We start from the raw sequence: 15,613 nt of genomic DNA, 5'->3' as shown, positions 1-15,613 counted from the left end.
ATTAACATTACTTTACTAAGGAAATACCACTCTCACTCCTAAATCATTAACATTCTCAAAGAGGTATGAGGTAAGGTAAAACCCCATCAACAGGAAAAGCACTTTTATTAATGCACACAACATACATAAACAACTTTGTATAAAATACTGGCATACATACTGTATTTCTTCTAAAGAACTATCCAAAGCATTTTGATTTTATTGTCTATAAAATGAAAAGCTCCACTATCAATGTATTATCAATAGAATCTGAGAAAGTTTAAACTTTAACCATCATTTTGCAAACTAAATCACGGTCAGCTATTGCTTCCATAAATATTGGGGTCTAAGGGGCAATGAACCCCAAAAGTGATACAATCTCCGCCTCGTATCTCTCTTCACAATCTTTTGTGTTTTTCCACAACCTCTGAACTTTGCCCGGTTCTGTCTGTGTTCCCATTTGAAACTGATTCCAAGATTCCATATAAAAACATAATATGGTTGCCACGCCCTGACCGTAGAGATCCTTATTATTCTCTATGGTTGGTTAGGTCAGGGTGTGACTCGGGTGGGAAAGTCTATGTTTTCTATTTCTTTGTGTTTGGCCCGAGTGTGGTTCCCAATCAGAGGCAGCTGTCTATCGTTGTCTCTGATTGGGGATCATATATAAGTTGTCATTTTCCTTTTGGGGTTTTTGTTGGGATCTTGTTTTCTGTTTAGTGTCTGTGCCTGACAGAACTGTTCGCTTTCGTTTTGTTGCTGTAATTATTTTGTTTTAGTGTTTCTTGAATAAACGAATCATGAACACTTACCACGCTGCGCCTTGGTCTACTTCTACAACCAACGAGAGCTGTTACAATGGTTTCTAAATTGTTTACAGCCTGTGCACCCATGACCCCATCTTTGACAATTACGTTTTTTTATTGACTGGTAGAGAGGTTGGGACGGTGGTTAGTTACCCTGAGGGATTGACCTGCGGCGTGGCATCATCATCATCAGGTTATCCATTAGACAGGAGCTTTCTATAATCTGATTCTAAGCAAACAAAGAACATTAAATGATGATGCTGAATCACTCTCACACTCTCTTCCTGGTGCCTAGCCGGCTTTGCTCCCTCCCCCAAATATATAAAAGTGACATCCCTGATACTGGCTCTTTCATCTGAGGGAAGCATCAGACAGACATATAAGTCAATCCACTGAGGTAAATGAAGGAGAAGATCATAGCACTGGATAGTGCAGGATAGGATATCATTCAAGGACCTCCACAGGAACCTGCAATGAGACAGAGAAGCGATTCAGATCAGGATTACAGATCAAACACTGGAGTAAAGATACAAACACACAACCAGTGAATTCAAGTGGACAACTGAATAACTGTGTCCACGCTACAGAATAAGCATTGGTTCAGAGTGCTAGAACCTCGGGCTAAAACACACTGGACTAAACTGAAAACCAGAGGTTGATCTACTATTGAGCTAAACTACTGCTGAGAGCTGAGCATGCCAGAGGAGGGTATGGAGGACAACAAGGTGGGAGAGGAGAGACCCAAGTGGAACAACAAGGCAGAGTACCTGCTGACCTGCATTGGCTTCGCTGTGGGGCTGGGGAACGTGTGGCGCTTCCCCTACCTCTGCCAGATTTACGGAGGGGGTATAGATGCTTTTACACGTATTTTCTTTAGTTTTTCCCCTACAACTTTGTTCATGTTAAACAAGTCCTCTGGAGACCTGAGTGGTTATATGTTTTGGTGAAATTCTATCATTTTAACATTTTAACTAAATTCCAATTTTGAACACTAATATTTTAGATTAAATTGACACTCCATTTAACAATATCCTTATTTAACATGAACATTTTAACTCCAAATTAACTATTTAAAATTTTAACTCCATTAAACATGTTCACTTTTATTTAATATTTAACCATTTTTTTGTTTGTGTTGACTTGATTTTATCGTCATTATATAACATTTTAACTCCATACACTTTTAGTGTATTTCCATTTTACATTTTTGGTGTGGTTCTGTGAAATGTACACCGTAGTGGGCACTAATAGTAACTATGACACTTTGCAGACACTTTGTACAGTACTTTTCCCCCGACAGCACTGATAACATCAGAAACCACGTCTGGTGCGCTCAGGCTGTTCCATTTTGTATCGTTTTATCTGGCCTGTGAGAACCACAATTATTAGCACAAGTGACTCTAGCTTAGTGTTAAAGTGTTAAAAAAAAAATGTTAAGAATAGCTGACATGTTTTAGGAACAAAATTACAGGCATTACCGTAATTTATTTTCTTATGTTATACATACAGCTTCTGCCATAGAAACAAACGGAACATGGTTTGGTGTCCGTGGTTGCACGTTTACGATGCAGAAAAACGCTTGTCTCTAGCCCAAAACCGTGAAAAAAATAAAGACATATTTTAGTGGAGCAAAGTACAATTATTTCTAGAATCGATTCGCGGGACACTCTTAAAGTGGTACACACAAATTATCATCATGAGTAAACGACTATGAAAATAGTGCAAATAAACACTATTTAATCTATAAAGAATGTTTATCACAAAAAAAAACATATTATTTGCAGCACGGATCAGATGAGATGGAGGTCACTAAATAAATAATAGGTACATTTTAGGTGTGCCGCATAATTTTTTATCCCATTTTAGTTGTGCCACAGTCCAAAAATGTTTGGGAACCACTACCCTACAGTACTTCTACTTTTGACCTATTGAACTGCATATCTTAAATTGTATTGGATCTGGGTCCGGTCTGTAAATCAGGGCTCCAGAATTTAAAAAAAATCCCTGGTGGCACTGGTGGTCTGAAATAGTGAACGTCCAATCCCAGGAATGCTACTAAAGCTCTGTTTAAACTTGTGGCAGCCAACCTAATAAGGTCACCCAACCTTATTACGGGTGACCTTATTACGGGTGACCTTATTACGGGTGACCTTATTGCGGGTGACCTTATTGCGGGTGACCTTATTACGGGTGACCTTATTACGGGTGACCTTATTGGGGACCAGGGTGACCTTATTGTCGGGTGACCTTATTACGGGTGACCTTATTGCGGGTGACCTTATTACGGGTGACCTTATTGCAGGTGACCTTATTACGGGTGACCTTATTGCGGGTGACCTTATTACGGGTGACCTTATTACGGGTGACCTTATTGCAGGTGACCTTATTATGGGTGACCTTATTACGGGTGACCTTATTACGGGTGACCTTATTGCAGGTGACCTTATTATGGGTGACCTTATTGCAGGTGACCTTATTATGGGTGACCTTATTACGGGTGACCTTATTGCGGGTGACCTTATTATGGGTGACCTTATTGCAGGTGACCTTATTATGGGTGACCTTATTACGGGTGACCTTATTACGGGTGACCTTATTACGGGTGACCTTATTGCAGGTGACCTTATTATGGGTGACCTTATTACGGGTGACCTTATTGCGGGTGACCTTATTACGGGTGACCTTGTTACGGGTGACCTTATTGCGGGTGACCTTATTACGGGTGACCTTATTACGGGTGACCTTATTACGGGTGACCTTATTGCAGGTGACCTTATTGTCGTAGCAGGCACAAGGATACTCTCCCTGAATTCCCATGAATTCCAAAATTAGGGTTAAGTTTAGGGTTAGGATTAAGGTTAAGGTTAGGGTTAGGATTAAGGTTAAGGTTAAGGTTAGGCATGGCTAATTAGTTGAAATGTTGTTGACAGTTAGTTGAACATTTACAAACCAAGCATATATTTCGGAAAGTGTTACACAGATCAAAGGCTCCTTTCCAAATGGCACCCTATTCCCTATGGGAAACGGTCAAAAGTAGTTTACTATATGGACACTTTAAAAAACCTAGGGGCAAAATCATTCTACTCTGACCTGATTCCACATTAACCTTTGTTTGTCCCATGTCCAATTTCTCCTCTCTCCAGGTGCGTTCCTGATCCCCTACCTGATAGCCCTGGTGTTTGACCCCTGTCCCCTCTCTCCAGGTGTGTTCCTGATCCCCTACCTGATAGCCCTGGTGTTTGACCCCTGTCCCCTCTCTCCAGGTGCGTTCCTGATCCCCTACCTGATAGCCCTGGTGTTTGACCCCTGTCCCCTCTCTCCAGGTGTGTTCCTGATCCCTTACCTGATAGCCCTGGTGTTTGACCCCTGTCCCCTCTCTCCAGGTGTGTTCCTTACCTGATAGCCCTGGTGTTTGACCCCTGTCCCCTCTCTCCAGGTGTGTTCCTGATCCCCTACCTGATAGCCCTGGTGTTTGACCCCTGTCTCCTCTCTCCAGGTGTGTTCCTGATCCCCTACCTGATAGCCCTGGTGTTTGACCCCTGTCCCCTCTCTCCAGGTGTGTTCCTGATCCCTTACCTGATAGCCCTGGTGTTTGACCCCTGTCCCCTCTCTCCAGGTGTGTTCCTGATCCCCTACCTGATAGCCCTGGTGTTTGACCCCTGTCCCCTCTCTCCAGGTGTGTTCCTGATCCCCTACCTGATAGCCCTGGTGTTTGACCCCTGTCCCCTCTCTCCAGGTGTGTTCCTGATCCCCTACCTGATAGCCCTGGTGTTTGACCCCTGTCCCCTCTCTCCAGGTGTGTTCCTGATCCCCTACCTGATAGCCCTGGTGTTTGACCCCTGTCCCCTCTCTCCAGGTGTGTTCCTGATCCCCTACCTGATAGCCCTGGTGTTTGACCCCTGTCCCCTCTCTCCAGGTGTGTTCCTGATCCCCTACCTGATAGCCCTGGTGTTTGACCCCTGTCCCCTCTCTCCAGGTGTGTTCCTGATCCCCTATCTGATAGCCCTGGTGTTTGACCCCTGTCCCCTCTCTCCAGGTGTGTTCCTGATCCCCTACCTGATAGCCCTGGTGTTTGACCCCTGTCCCCTCTCTCCAGGTGTGTTCCTGATCCCTTACCTGATAGCCCTGGTGTTTGACCCCTGTCCCCTCTCTCCAGGTGTGTTCCTGATCCCCTACCTGATAGCCCTGGTGTTTGACCCCTGTCCCCTCTCTCCAGGTGTGTTCCTGATCCCCTACCTGATAGCCCTGGTGTTTGACCCCTGTCCCCTCTCTCCAGGTGTGTTCCTGATCCCCTACCTGATAGCCCTGGTGTTTGACCCCTGTCCCCTCTCTCCAGGTGTGTTCCTGATCCCCTACCTGATAGCCCTGGTGTTTGACCCCTGTCCCCTCTCTCCAGGTGTGTTCCTGATCCCCTACCTGATAGCCCTGGTGTTTGACCCCTGTCCCCTCTCTCCAGGTGTGTTCCTGATCCCCTACCTGATAGCCCTGGTGTTTGACCCCTGTCCCCTCTCTCCAGGTGTGTTCCTGATCCCCTACCTGATAGCCCTGGTGTTTGACCCCTGTCCCCTCTCTCCAGGTGCGTTCCTGATCCCCTACCTGATAGCCCTGGTGTTTGACCCCTGTCCCCTCTCTCCAGGTGTGTTCCTTACCTGATAGCCCTGGTGTTTGACCCCTGTCCCCTCTCTCCAGGTGTGTTCCTGATCCCCTACCTGATAGCCCTGGTGTTTGACCCCTGTCCCCTCTCTCCAGGTGTGTTCCTGATCCCCTACCTGATAGCCCTGGTGTTTGACCCCTGTCTCCTCTCTCCAGGTGTGTTCCTGATCCCCTACCTGATAGCCCTGGTGTTTGACCCCTGTCTCCTCTCTCCAGGTGTGTTCCTGATCCCCTACCTGATAGCCCTGGTGTTTGACCCCTGTCCCCTCTCTCCAGGTGTGTTCCTGATCCCCTACCTGATAGCCCTGGTGTTTGACCCCTGTCCCCTCTCTCCAGGTGTGTTCCTGATCCCTTACCTGATAGCCCTGGTGTTTGACCCCTGTCCCCTCTCTCCAGGTGTGTTCCTGATCCCTTACCTGATAGCCCTGGTGTTTGACCCCTGTCCCCTCTCTCCAGGTGTGTTCCTGATCCCTTACCTGATAGCCCTGGTGTTTGACCCCTGTCCCCTCTCTCCAGGTGTGTTCCTGATCCCCTACCTGATAGCCCTGGTGTTTGACCCCTGTCCCCTCTCTCCAGGTGTGTTCCTGATCCCCTACCTGATAGCCCTGGTGTTTGACCCCTGTCCCCTCTCTCCAGGTGCGTTTCTGATCCCCTACCTGATAGCCCTGGTGTTTCAGGGTCTGCCTCTGCTCTACTTGGAGCTGGCTATAGGACAGAGGCTCCGCATGGGCAGCATCGGAGTCTGGAACTCCATATCACCCTACCTGGGAGGAGTAGGTAGGTGATGAAACCCTGATGAAGACAGCTTAGCTGTTGAAACGTTGGTTCAATCAATTATTTCATCGGAGTCATTAAATTGTGCAGTTGTTTCTTCCTCTCAGGAGTAGGTGGGTGGCTGCTGTTTGGTGTTTCTGATCTACACTCCCATGTCCATCAGGTGTAGCCTCTATGGTGGTGTCCTTCTGTGTGAGTCTGTTCTACAACACTATCGTGGCCTGGGTCCTCTGGTACCTCTTCAACTCCTTCCAGGAACCCCTGCCCTGGAGCCAATGTCCCCTCAACCACAACAACACAGGTATGAAGCGCTTTGAGTACAACAGTTGGTAGAAAATCGCTACAGTTGAAGTCGGAAGTTTACATAGACTTAGGTTGGAGTCATGAAAACTCATTTTTCAACCACTACACTAATTTCTTGTTAACAAACTATAGTTTTGGCAAGTCGGTTAGGACATCTACTTTGTTCATGACACAAGTCATTTTTCCAACACTTGTTTAAAGACAGACTATTTCACTTATAATTCATTGTATCACAATTCCAGTGGGTCAGAAGTTTACATACACTAAGTTGACTGTGCCCTTAAACAGCTTGGAAAATTCCAGAAAATTATGTCATGGCTTTAGAAGCTTTTGATATTGACATCATTGACATCATTTGAGTCAATTGGTGTACCTGTGGATGTATTTCAAGGCCATACCTTCAAACTCAGTGCCTCTTTGCTTAACATCATGGGAAAATCAAATGAAATCAGCCAAGACCTCAGAAAAGAATTGTAGACCTCCACAAGTCTGGTTCCTCCTTGGGAGCAATTTCCAAACACCTGAAGGTACCACATTCATCTGTACAAATAATAGTATGCAACTATAAACACCATGAGACCAAGCAGCCGTCATACCGCTCAGGAAGGAGACGCGTTCTGTCTCCTAGAGATGAGGGTACTTTGGTGCGAAAAGTACAAATCAATCCCAAAACAACAGCGAAGGACCTTGTGAAGATGCTGAAGAAAACAGGTACAAAAGTATCTATATCCACAGTAAAACGAGTCCTATATCGACATTACCTGAAAGGCCGCTCAGCAAGGAAGAAGCCACTGCTCCAAAACCGCCATACAAAAGCCAGACTACGGTTTGCAACTGCACATGGGGACAAAGATCGTACTTTTTGGAGAAATGTCCTCTGGTCTGATGAAACAAAAATAAAACTGTTTGGCCATAATGACCATCGTTATCTTTGGAAGAAAAAGGGGGAGGCTTGTAAGCCGAAGAACACCAACCCAACCGTGAAGCACAGGGGTGGCAGCATCATGTTGTGGGGGTGCTTTGCTGCAGGAGGGACTGGTGCACTTCACAAAATAGATGGCATCATGAGGAATTAAAATTATGTGGATATATTGAAGCAACATCTCAAGACATCAGTCAGGAAGTTAAAGCTTGGTCGCAAATGAGTCTTCCAAATGGACAATGACCCAAAGCATACTTCCAAAGTTGTGGCAAAATGGCTTAAGGACAACAAAGTCAAGGTATTGGAGTGGGCATCACAAAGCCCTGACCTCAATCCTAAAGAACTTGTGGGCAGAACTCAAAAAGCGTGTGCGAGCAAGGACGCCTAGAAACCTGACTCAGTTACACAAGCTCTGTCAGGAGGAATGGGCCAAAATTCACCCAACTTTTTGTGGGAAGCTTCATGAAGGCTACCTGAAACGTTTGACCCAAGTTAAACAATTTAAAAGCAATGCTACCAAATACTAAGTGAGTGTATGTAAACTTCTGACCCACTGGAAATGTGATGAAATAAATAAAAGCTGAAATAAATCATTCTCTCTTCTATTATTCTGACATTTCACATTCTTAAAATAAAGTGTTGATCCTAACTGACCTAAGACAGGGAATTTTTACTAGGATTAAATGTCAGGAATTGTTGAACAATGATTTTAAATGTATTTGGCTAAGGTGGATGTAAACTTCCGACTTCAACTGTATATAAATCCAATGAATTATTGTTATTATTAGTTTATTCAAGCTATTTGTTCATTTGTCAGGGACCATGTTTGTAGGTTGGACCATAGTTGAAGAATGAACAGCAAGTGTACATTATGTAATTTGACCAAAGTGAATTATAATTTGAACCAGGGTACGTGGAGGAGTGTGTAGAAAGCACGCCGGTCAACTACTTCTGGTACCGTCAGACCCTGAACATCACTCCTAACATGGAGACCAGTGGCTCTCTACAGTGGTGGATGGTGGTCAGCTTAGCTACCGCCTGGTCTATCGTTTACATCTGTTTTATCAGGGGGATCGAGACCATCGGCAAGGTGAGAGGCAGACAGTGTGCTGCATTTTACCTCTGGGGGGGTAAAGTTAGGACTGGGGAGGGAAGTGCTACTTGGATCTGTGCCAGTGTTTTAGAGGGAAAAAAATGTAAATATTATTAAATGGTTGTGAATGATAATTCATAAAGGCAATAAGAATGTGTTGGCCTTTGTTTTGGGCATTGTGCTATGGCACACTGGCTTTTAAAATATTCTAATTACGTCAGCCAACTTTGGAATTATGATATTTGTTGGAATTTTTTGTTGCAGCTCAAAACAACATTTTAATTTCTTCTCTTCCTACAAATATTTATATACCTTTTCATCACCTGTCTTATTACAGGCTGTGTATGTAACAGCAACATTCCCCTACCTGGTACTAACTATCTTTCTGGTGAGAGCCCTGACCCTACCTGGATCATCTGAAGGTCTAATGTATCTGTTCACACCTGACGTAAGTCCTGTCTGTCTGTCTGTCTGTCTGTCTGTCTGTCTGTCTGTCTGTCTGTCTGTCTGTCTGTCTGTCTGTCTGTCTGTCTGTCTGTCTGTCTGTCTGTCTGTCTGTCTGTCTGTCTGTCTGTCTGTCTGTCTGTCTGGGAGACAGAGAGAGCGAGAGAGAGACAGAGGGAAAGTGACGTCTTGACAATCCACCTGATTTGTAATAATGTAAAAAATATATTCCAAACTACAATATGTGTTTCTGTCTGTGTGTCTCATCAGTGGGAGATCCTGAAGGACCCGCAGGTATGGCTGGATGCTGCTACTCAGATCTTCTTCTCTCTGTCAGTGGCCTTTGGTGGACTCATCTCATTCTCCAGTTACAACAGCCAGAAGTGAGCCCAATGGTCAATCATTATTAGTAACATCAACCTTTATGGGTCCAGCATGTCATTCGTCCCCCAAGGCTTTTAATTTACCATACCGTTCACCTCCCTTGACAAGCCTCCCTCGCTGTTCCACCATTGACCAATAATTTGCATTCACTTCACTTTGTTTTTTTTGTCTGTGTGTTTGGTAAGGAATAACTGTGAAAGGGATGCTGTTTTAGTGGGGGTTATAAACAGTGCTACATCAATCTATGCCTCCATCCCCATCTTTGCCATCCTGGGATTCAAGGCCCACACCAACTATGTCACCTGTCTGAATGGGTAGGTGTGATAAAATTGACGTTTATTTGGCAACATTTGCTAAATCATGAAACTAGTTTGCAGTCAAGTTGTGAAACCTTTATATTCTACCTTGTGTGTTTGATATCCTCTGGAAAAGCAGATGCAAACTCAACCAAAACAAATGACCAATATGTTTCTCTTGTTGTAACTTACAGTAACATCTTAGCACTGACCAATGAGTTTGATATTGGCGACATGAACATAACAGTTGAAAACTACGAGCAGTGGTTTGACTCTTTAAATGGGACACAACCATCTCGAGTGTCCGATCTCAACCTGAAGACATGCGACCTGCAAACCTTCTTGGATCAGGTACTATACTCAGGAGTTAAACTACCTCAGGGCAACAACAAAAAAACGACCTCAGGAGTTGAGTCAAGTTTTCTTGATATTCAACCCTCACTCGCTGCATAAAAGAAGCTAATTGGTTGTCTTGTTTCCATCTCTCTCCATCCTCCCTCCAGAGTGCGTCTGGTACTGGGTTAGCGTTCATCGTGTTCACAGAAGCGGTGATATCGATGCCTGGCTCTCAGGTATGGGCTGACCCTTTGTTTTATTTTTTATATTACTTCTTTAAAAAAAACTACAGTTCAAATACAGAGACAACTCTGTGTTGAACCCAGTTAAATTCATCTGTATCTGATTAGATTCCTGTCTGATTGACCAGCTGAGAGCTGTGTTGTTGTTGTGATTCCTGTCTGTTTGACCAGGTGTGGGCTGTGCTCTTCTTCATCATGCTGTTCAGTCTGGGTCTGTCCTCCATGTTTGGTAATCTGGAGGGCGTCCTCACGCCCCTTCATGACCTCAAACTGGTGCCCAAGTGGATGCCCAATGAGCTCTTCACAGGTAAAAGCCAAAAAGGAAATGATCAGATTTTTTAATGTTTCGATTTTGAATAATGTAGGACAGACTGCAGCCCTGGCTTACCCCTTGCCAATGTGTTACGAATAACTGTTCTTTTGGGAATGATCTTAAAACCATAGTGGTTTTCTCCGACCCCTCTCTTCCCACTTTCTCCCCCCCCCCCACTTCCCCCCGTTTGCTCTTTCTCTCTGCAGGATTGATCTGCCTGGTATCATTCCTGGTGGCTCTGATATTCACTATGGCTTCAGGGAACTACTGGTTGGAGATTTTTAACAGTTACGTGGGCTCTGTACCTCTCCTCATCATCGCCTTCTTTGAGATCATCGCTGTGGCATACATCTACGGAATAGGACGGTAAGAGCCTCATAATAATACTATAGTTATCCTGGTTTGAACTGTAATGAGCGTCTTCCCACTGGGCACACACACTGGTTGAATGACTTTGAACCAACGTGGAATAGACGTTGAATTGACGTCTGTGCCGCAATGTCTTGTCTTTAGAATGGGGCAGATTGCTAGGAACCTCTCAGAGGAACATGTCTGTTGTTGGTCTGTTAAACCTTTAAATATAGCAGTTGTTCACCTAATCTTTGGGTTCAGCATTTTCTGCAAGTCCTTGATCCAGGGTCACCTGCAAGTCCTTGATCCCAGGACACCTGCAAGTCCTTGATCCAGGGTCACCTGCAAGTCCTTGATCCAGGGTCACCTGCAAGTCCTTGATCCCAGGACAGCTGCAAGTCCTTGATCCTGGGTCACCTGCAAGCCCTAGATCCTGGGACATCTGCAATTATTGAACCATGGTCATCTGCAGTTCTTAGGAAATAGTTCTTAGATGTCCCGGGATCAAGGACTTGCAGGTGACCCTGGATATAGGACTTGCAGATGTCCGGGGATCAAGGACCTGCAGATGTCCCGGGATCAAGGACTTGCAGATGACCCAGGATTAAAACCAAATCGGTCACAAGTGGATTGTGTCGGGAATCGTAAAGTTGTGGAAAATCCTGAACCTAAAGATTTACATTTACATTTTACATTAAAGATAAGGTGAACTGCTTTATTTAAAGGTTTAATAGACCAACAACAGACATGTGGGGAGACAGATGCCTGTCTACTCTTTCATCTGATCCTCTTCCATCTCTTCTCCTCTCTTCTGTCTGAGCCTGTAATGACGTGTTATTTTTAAAGCCTCTTCTGACTCTACACGTTTCTGTCTCCGTAGGTTCAGTGATGACTTGGAGTTCATGACAGGACATAGACCCAACATCTTCTGGAAAGTCTGCTGGTTGGTCATCAGCCCTCTGATGCTGTTGGTGGTGTTGGTGGCGTACGTTGCCGTCCAGGCCCAGACACACCCCACCTACCCAGCATGGAATCCTGACTATGTAAGACCAATGACTGGCAGATAGCTACATCTAGGAGTGCAAAAACCCAGTAACTTTCCCACATTTCCCAAGTATTCAAGAAATCCTGGTTGAAGGATTCCGGATTCCCTGCTTATTCCCTCCTGATTCAGGGAATCTTCCAACAGGGATTTCTGATAAACATGGGAGTTTTGGGAATATCTATCAGGAACATGTATGCTGTATTAGTGTGGAGCATTTTAAGTATTCTGCTCAGATCAGCTAGGCTGTAGGTGTCATTTAAGAGGCTCAATAGTAGTGTGTGATAATTGTTCATACTAGTAAGCGGGACTAGGGTTTCAGTTGAGAGACAGCCACAGTCAGATGACTACATAGTACTCACCTAATAAGCAGTGCACTACAGCCTACAGGGAAAAGGTGTCATTTGCGATTTTCCCTGTGAGATGTCATTTGTTGCAGGGCAATTACGTTTTCTGATTCTAAATGTCTGTCTGTGCAGGTGAACTTCCCCGAATCAGAGGTTCTGCCGTATCCAGACTGGGTGTTTGCCATCTGTGTCCTGCTGTCTTCAGTACCAGTTATCTCCATCCCCCTGGTGGCCATCTACAGACTCATCTGCTGCATGTCAGGAAGACACTCTAATGACAGTCTCCACAACGATCTGAATCCTTATGCCAACGAAGGCTACGTTGTAGAGAGCTAGAACCTAAAGACACTCTATTTCGATCTATCCTCATCTGAGCAACATTGTAAAACAACGCTGAGGTGAAATAATTGCCTCACATCAACTGACCTTGACATTCCTTACACTCATGAATCAAAAGGGTGTTTATTTGTTTTTATTTTGTAATAATGAAGGACGGACGATCGGTTGCACTTGAATTGGACAGTGATTCTTTTTTTAAATGTCTCCAGGAGTAGTTTTTTTTTGTCTTTTGGGTGACACAAAGAGGATTGAAGAGCTGAGAATCGGTGAATGTGGATTTGTTGGTCAAAGTATTGATTTTTTTTGTATTTGTTTTCTCACACAGAACATAAAGATTAGAGCTAATGTAAACAGCATAGAGCTTTCAGTGTAAAGATAGTGTCTATGCCATTATGTTTTCTACTGGAAATGAAATTACATCTGTGATAGCAAATGTTCTTCCTTATTTCTTTCATAGGACCTACCACTCCTAAACCATAAACATTAGAGATAATACAGCAATTGGATGGAGAATAAACCTAGGCGTTGAAACCACAGTATGACAGCATGAAAAGATACTTTTAGTTTTACCAAAGCACAAAACATAAATAACTTTGTAATTACATATTGCTAGTGTGCTATATTACTTATATAAATATATACTTTATTTCAGTCACACATCACTGACACATAGCCTAGTAGACCAATCTGTTTGCACTTTAGCTAGCTAACTCCTCTGTCCTGTCTGTTGTCATGGCACTTTAGCTAGCTAACCCTTCTGTCTTGTCCGTTGTCATGGCACTTTAGCTAGCTAACTCCTCTGTCCTGTCTGTTGTCATGGCACTTTAGCTAGCTAACTCCTCTGTCCTGTCCGTTGTCATGCCACTTTAGCTAGCTAACTCCTCTGTCCTGTCTGTTGTCATGGCAATTTAGCTAGCTAACTCCTCTGTCCTGTCCGTTGTCATGGCACTTTAGCTAGCTAACTCCTCTGTCCTGTCTGTTGTCATGGCACTTTAGCTAGCTAACGCCTCTGTCCTGTCTGTTGTCAGGGCAATTTTAACTAGCTAACTCCTCTGTCCTGTCTGTTGTCATGGCACTTTAGCTAGCTAACCCTTCTGTCCTGTTTGTTGTCATGGCACTTTAGCTAGCTAACCCCCCCTTCCTGGCCGTTGTCATGGCACTTTAGCTAGCTAACTCCTTTGTCCTGTTTGTTGTCATGGCACTTTAGCTAGCTAACTCCTCTGTCCTGTCTGTTGTCATGGCACTTTAGCTAGCTAACCCTTCTGTCTTGTCTGTTGTCATGGCACTTTAGCTAGCTAACTCCTCTGTCCTGTCTGTTGTCATGGCACTTTAGCTAGCTAACTCCTCTGTCCTGTCTGTTGTCATGGCACTTAACTAGCTAACTCCTTTGTCCTGTCTGTTGTCATGGCACTTTAGCTAGCTAACTCCTCTGTCCTGTCCGTTGTCATGCCACTTTAGCTAGCTAACTCCTCTGTCCTGTCTGTTGTCATGGCAATTTAGCTAGCTAACTCCTCTGTCCTGTCCGTTGTCATGGCACTTTAGCTAGCTAACTCCTCTGTCCTGTCTGTTGTCATGGCACTTTAGCTAGCTAACTCCTCTGTCCTGTCTGTTGTCAGGGCAATTTTAACTAGCTAACTCCTCTGTCCTGTCTGTTGTCATGGCACTTTAGCTAGCTAACCCTTCTGTCCTGTTTGTTGTCATGGCACTTTAGCTAGCTAACCCCCCCTTCCTGGCCGTTGTCATGGCACTTTAGCTAGCTAACTCCTTTGTCCTGTTTGTTGTCATGGCACTTTAGCTAGCTAACTCCTCTGTCCTGTCTGTTGTCATGGCACTTAACTAGCTAACTCCTTTGTCCTGTCTGTTGTCATGGCACTTTAGCTAGCTAACTCCTCTGTCCTGTCTGTTGTCATGGCACTTTAGCTAGCTAACTCCTCTGTCCTGTCTGTTGTCATGGCACTTTAGCTAGCTAACTCCTCTGTCCTGTCTGTTGTCATGGCACTTTAGCTAGCTAACTCCTCTGTCCTGTCTGTTGTCATGGCATTTTAGCTAGCTAACCCTTCTGTCCTGTCCGTTGTCATGGCACTTTAGCAAGCTAACTCCTTTGTCCTGTCTGTTGTCATGGCACTTTAGCTAGCTAACTCCTCTGTCCTGTCCGTTGTCATGGCACTTTAGCTAGCTAACTCCTCTGTCCTGTCTGTTGTCATAGCAATTGCTAGAAAGAACGAAATATGACACACTTTGATGCGATGAATCAACAGGACAAAGTCCAGAGATAGAGATGGGAGGAGGTTTTTGTCTTGTTGATCTCACATTCAATCTTTATAGATTTTTTTACATGGCATGTTAAAGAGAGCTTTTTATTATCCTTATCGCTCTACTGTTTTATATCAATTTAATGATGTTTTGCCCTCTCTCTCTCTCAAATGATCTTGTGAAAGAGATGTGTTTTAATCAGGTTGTTTGTGCCAAGTCAATGATCTGCCAAACCTCAGCCCGCATCATCACTGCATCCCTAGTTAGACCGTAACCTGGGATGGTCAAATAAACCAACCACGACCACTCTACGACTATAAATTACACCTGGTACTATTTACGCTTGCTTTAAAGTACATTGGTATCAAAAAATAAGGTAGAGCCAAAACAGAATATTAAAACAAATCCTAAATGTCCATATATAAACAGATGCAACAAGGCTCCTTCCTACCTGTGCTGTTCTTTGCAGAAACCCTGACACACTGCCGTGGTTATTGGCCGTGGAGGAGGGGGCTGAGATTCTCGACTAGGCCCGGATGGCCTTGAAGTCCTCAGGTTTTTTTTGAGTGTGGCAGCCTGTCTGACTCGTGCTAGTCTGAAACCACCCAGCTTATGAGAGCTAGAATTGAACTATGGTTTTTGCTTTCTAATAACGAAGTCAAGTTTAACAATTAACCCTAATTTGTGTGTTAAATGAATAATAAACACTAACTTTGCTCTCACATCAGTGCTGATA

General features: G+C 44.4%; 1 protein-coding gene across 1 annotated transcript; it reads left to right on the top strand.

Moving 5' to 3' along the window:
* The first annotated feature begins 1,123 nt into the window (after positions 1–1,123).
* Positions 1,124–15,604, top strand: LOC106570711 (sodium-dependent neutral amino acid transporter B(0)AT1). The gene is made up of 13 exons (XM_014143189.3): positions 1,124–1,631; positions 6,075–6,215; positions 6,376–6,513; positions 8,346–8,527; positions 8,868–8,978; positions 9,245–9,357; positions 9,544–9,672; positions 9,849–10,005; positions 10,158–10,226; positions 10,404–10,539; positions 10,752–10,911; positions 11,777–11,939; positions 12,418–15,604. The coding sequence occupies exons 1-13, from the start codon at positions 1,481–1,483 to the stop codon at positions 12,619–12,621; spliced, it is 1,854 nt and encodes a 617-aa protein (XP_013998664.3). The 5' UTR covers positions 1,124–1,480; the 3' UTR covers positions 12,622–15,604.
* The last annotated feature ends 9 nt before the right edge of the window (positions 15,605–15,613 follow it).

This window comes from Salmo salar, chromosome 14, assembly GCF_965601325.2.
Source record: "Salmo salar chromosome 14, fSalSal1, whole genome shotgun sequence".
In the NCBI taxonomy this organism is placed as follows: domain Eukaryota; kingdom Metazoa; phylum Chordata; class Actinopteri; order Salmoniformes; family Salmonidae; genus Salmo; species Salmo salar.
This window is presented reverse-complemented; position numbering and strand designations above follow the sequence as displayed.

Excerpts from the sequence above, each read along its gene's own strand:
- LOC106570711 (XM_014143189.3), top strand. The coding sequence starts at position 1,481 with ATGCCAGAGGAGGGTATGGAGGACAACAAGGTGGGAGAGGAGAGACCC. Across the intron at positions 8,979-9,244 it reads TGTATCTGTTCACACCTGAC|TGGGAGATCCTGAAGGACCC; the intron begins GTAAGTCCTGTC and ends GTGTCTCATCAG. Across the intron at positions 10,912-11,776 it reads TACATCTACGGAATAGGACG|GTTCAGTGATGACTTGGAGT; the intron begins GTAAGAGCCTCA and ends CTGTCTCCGTAG.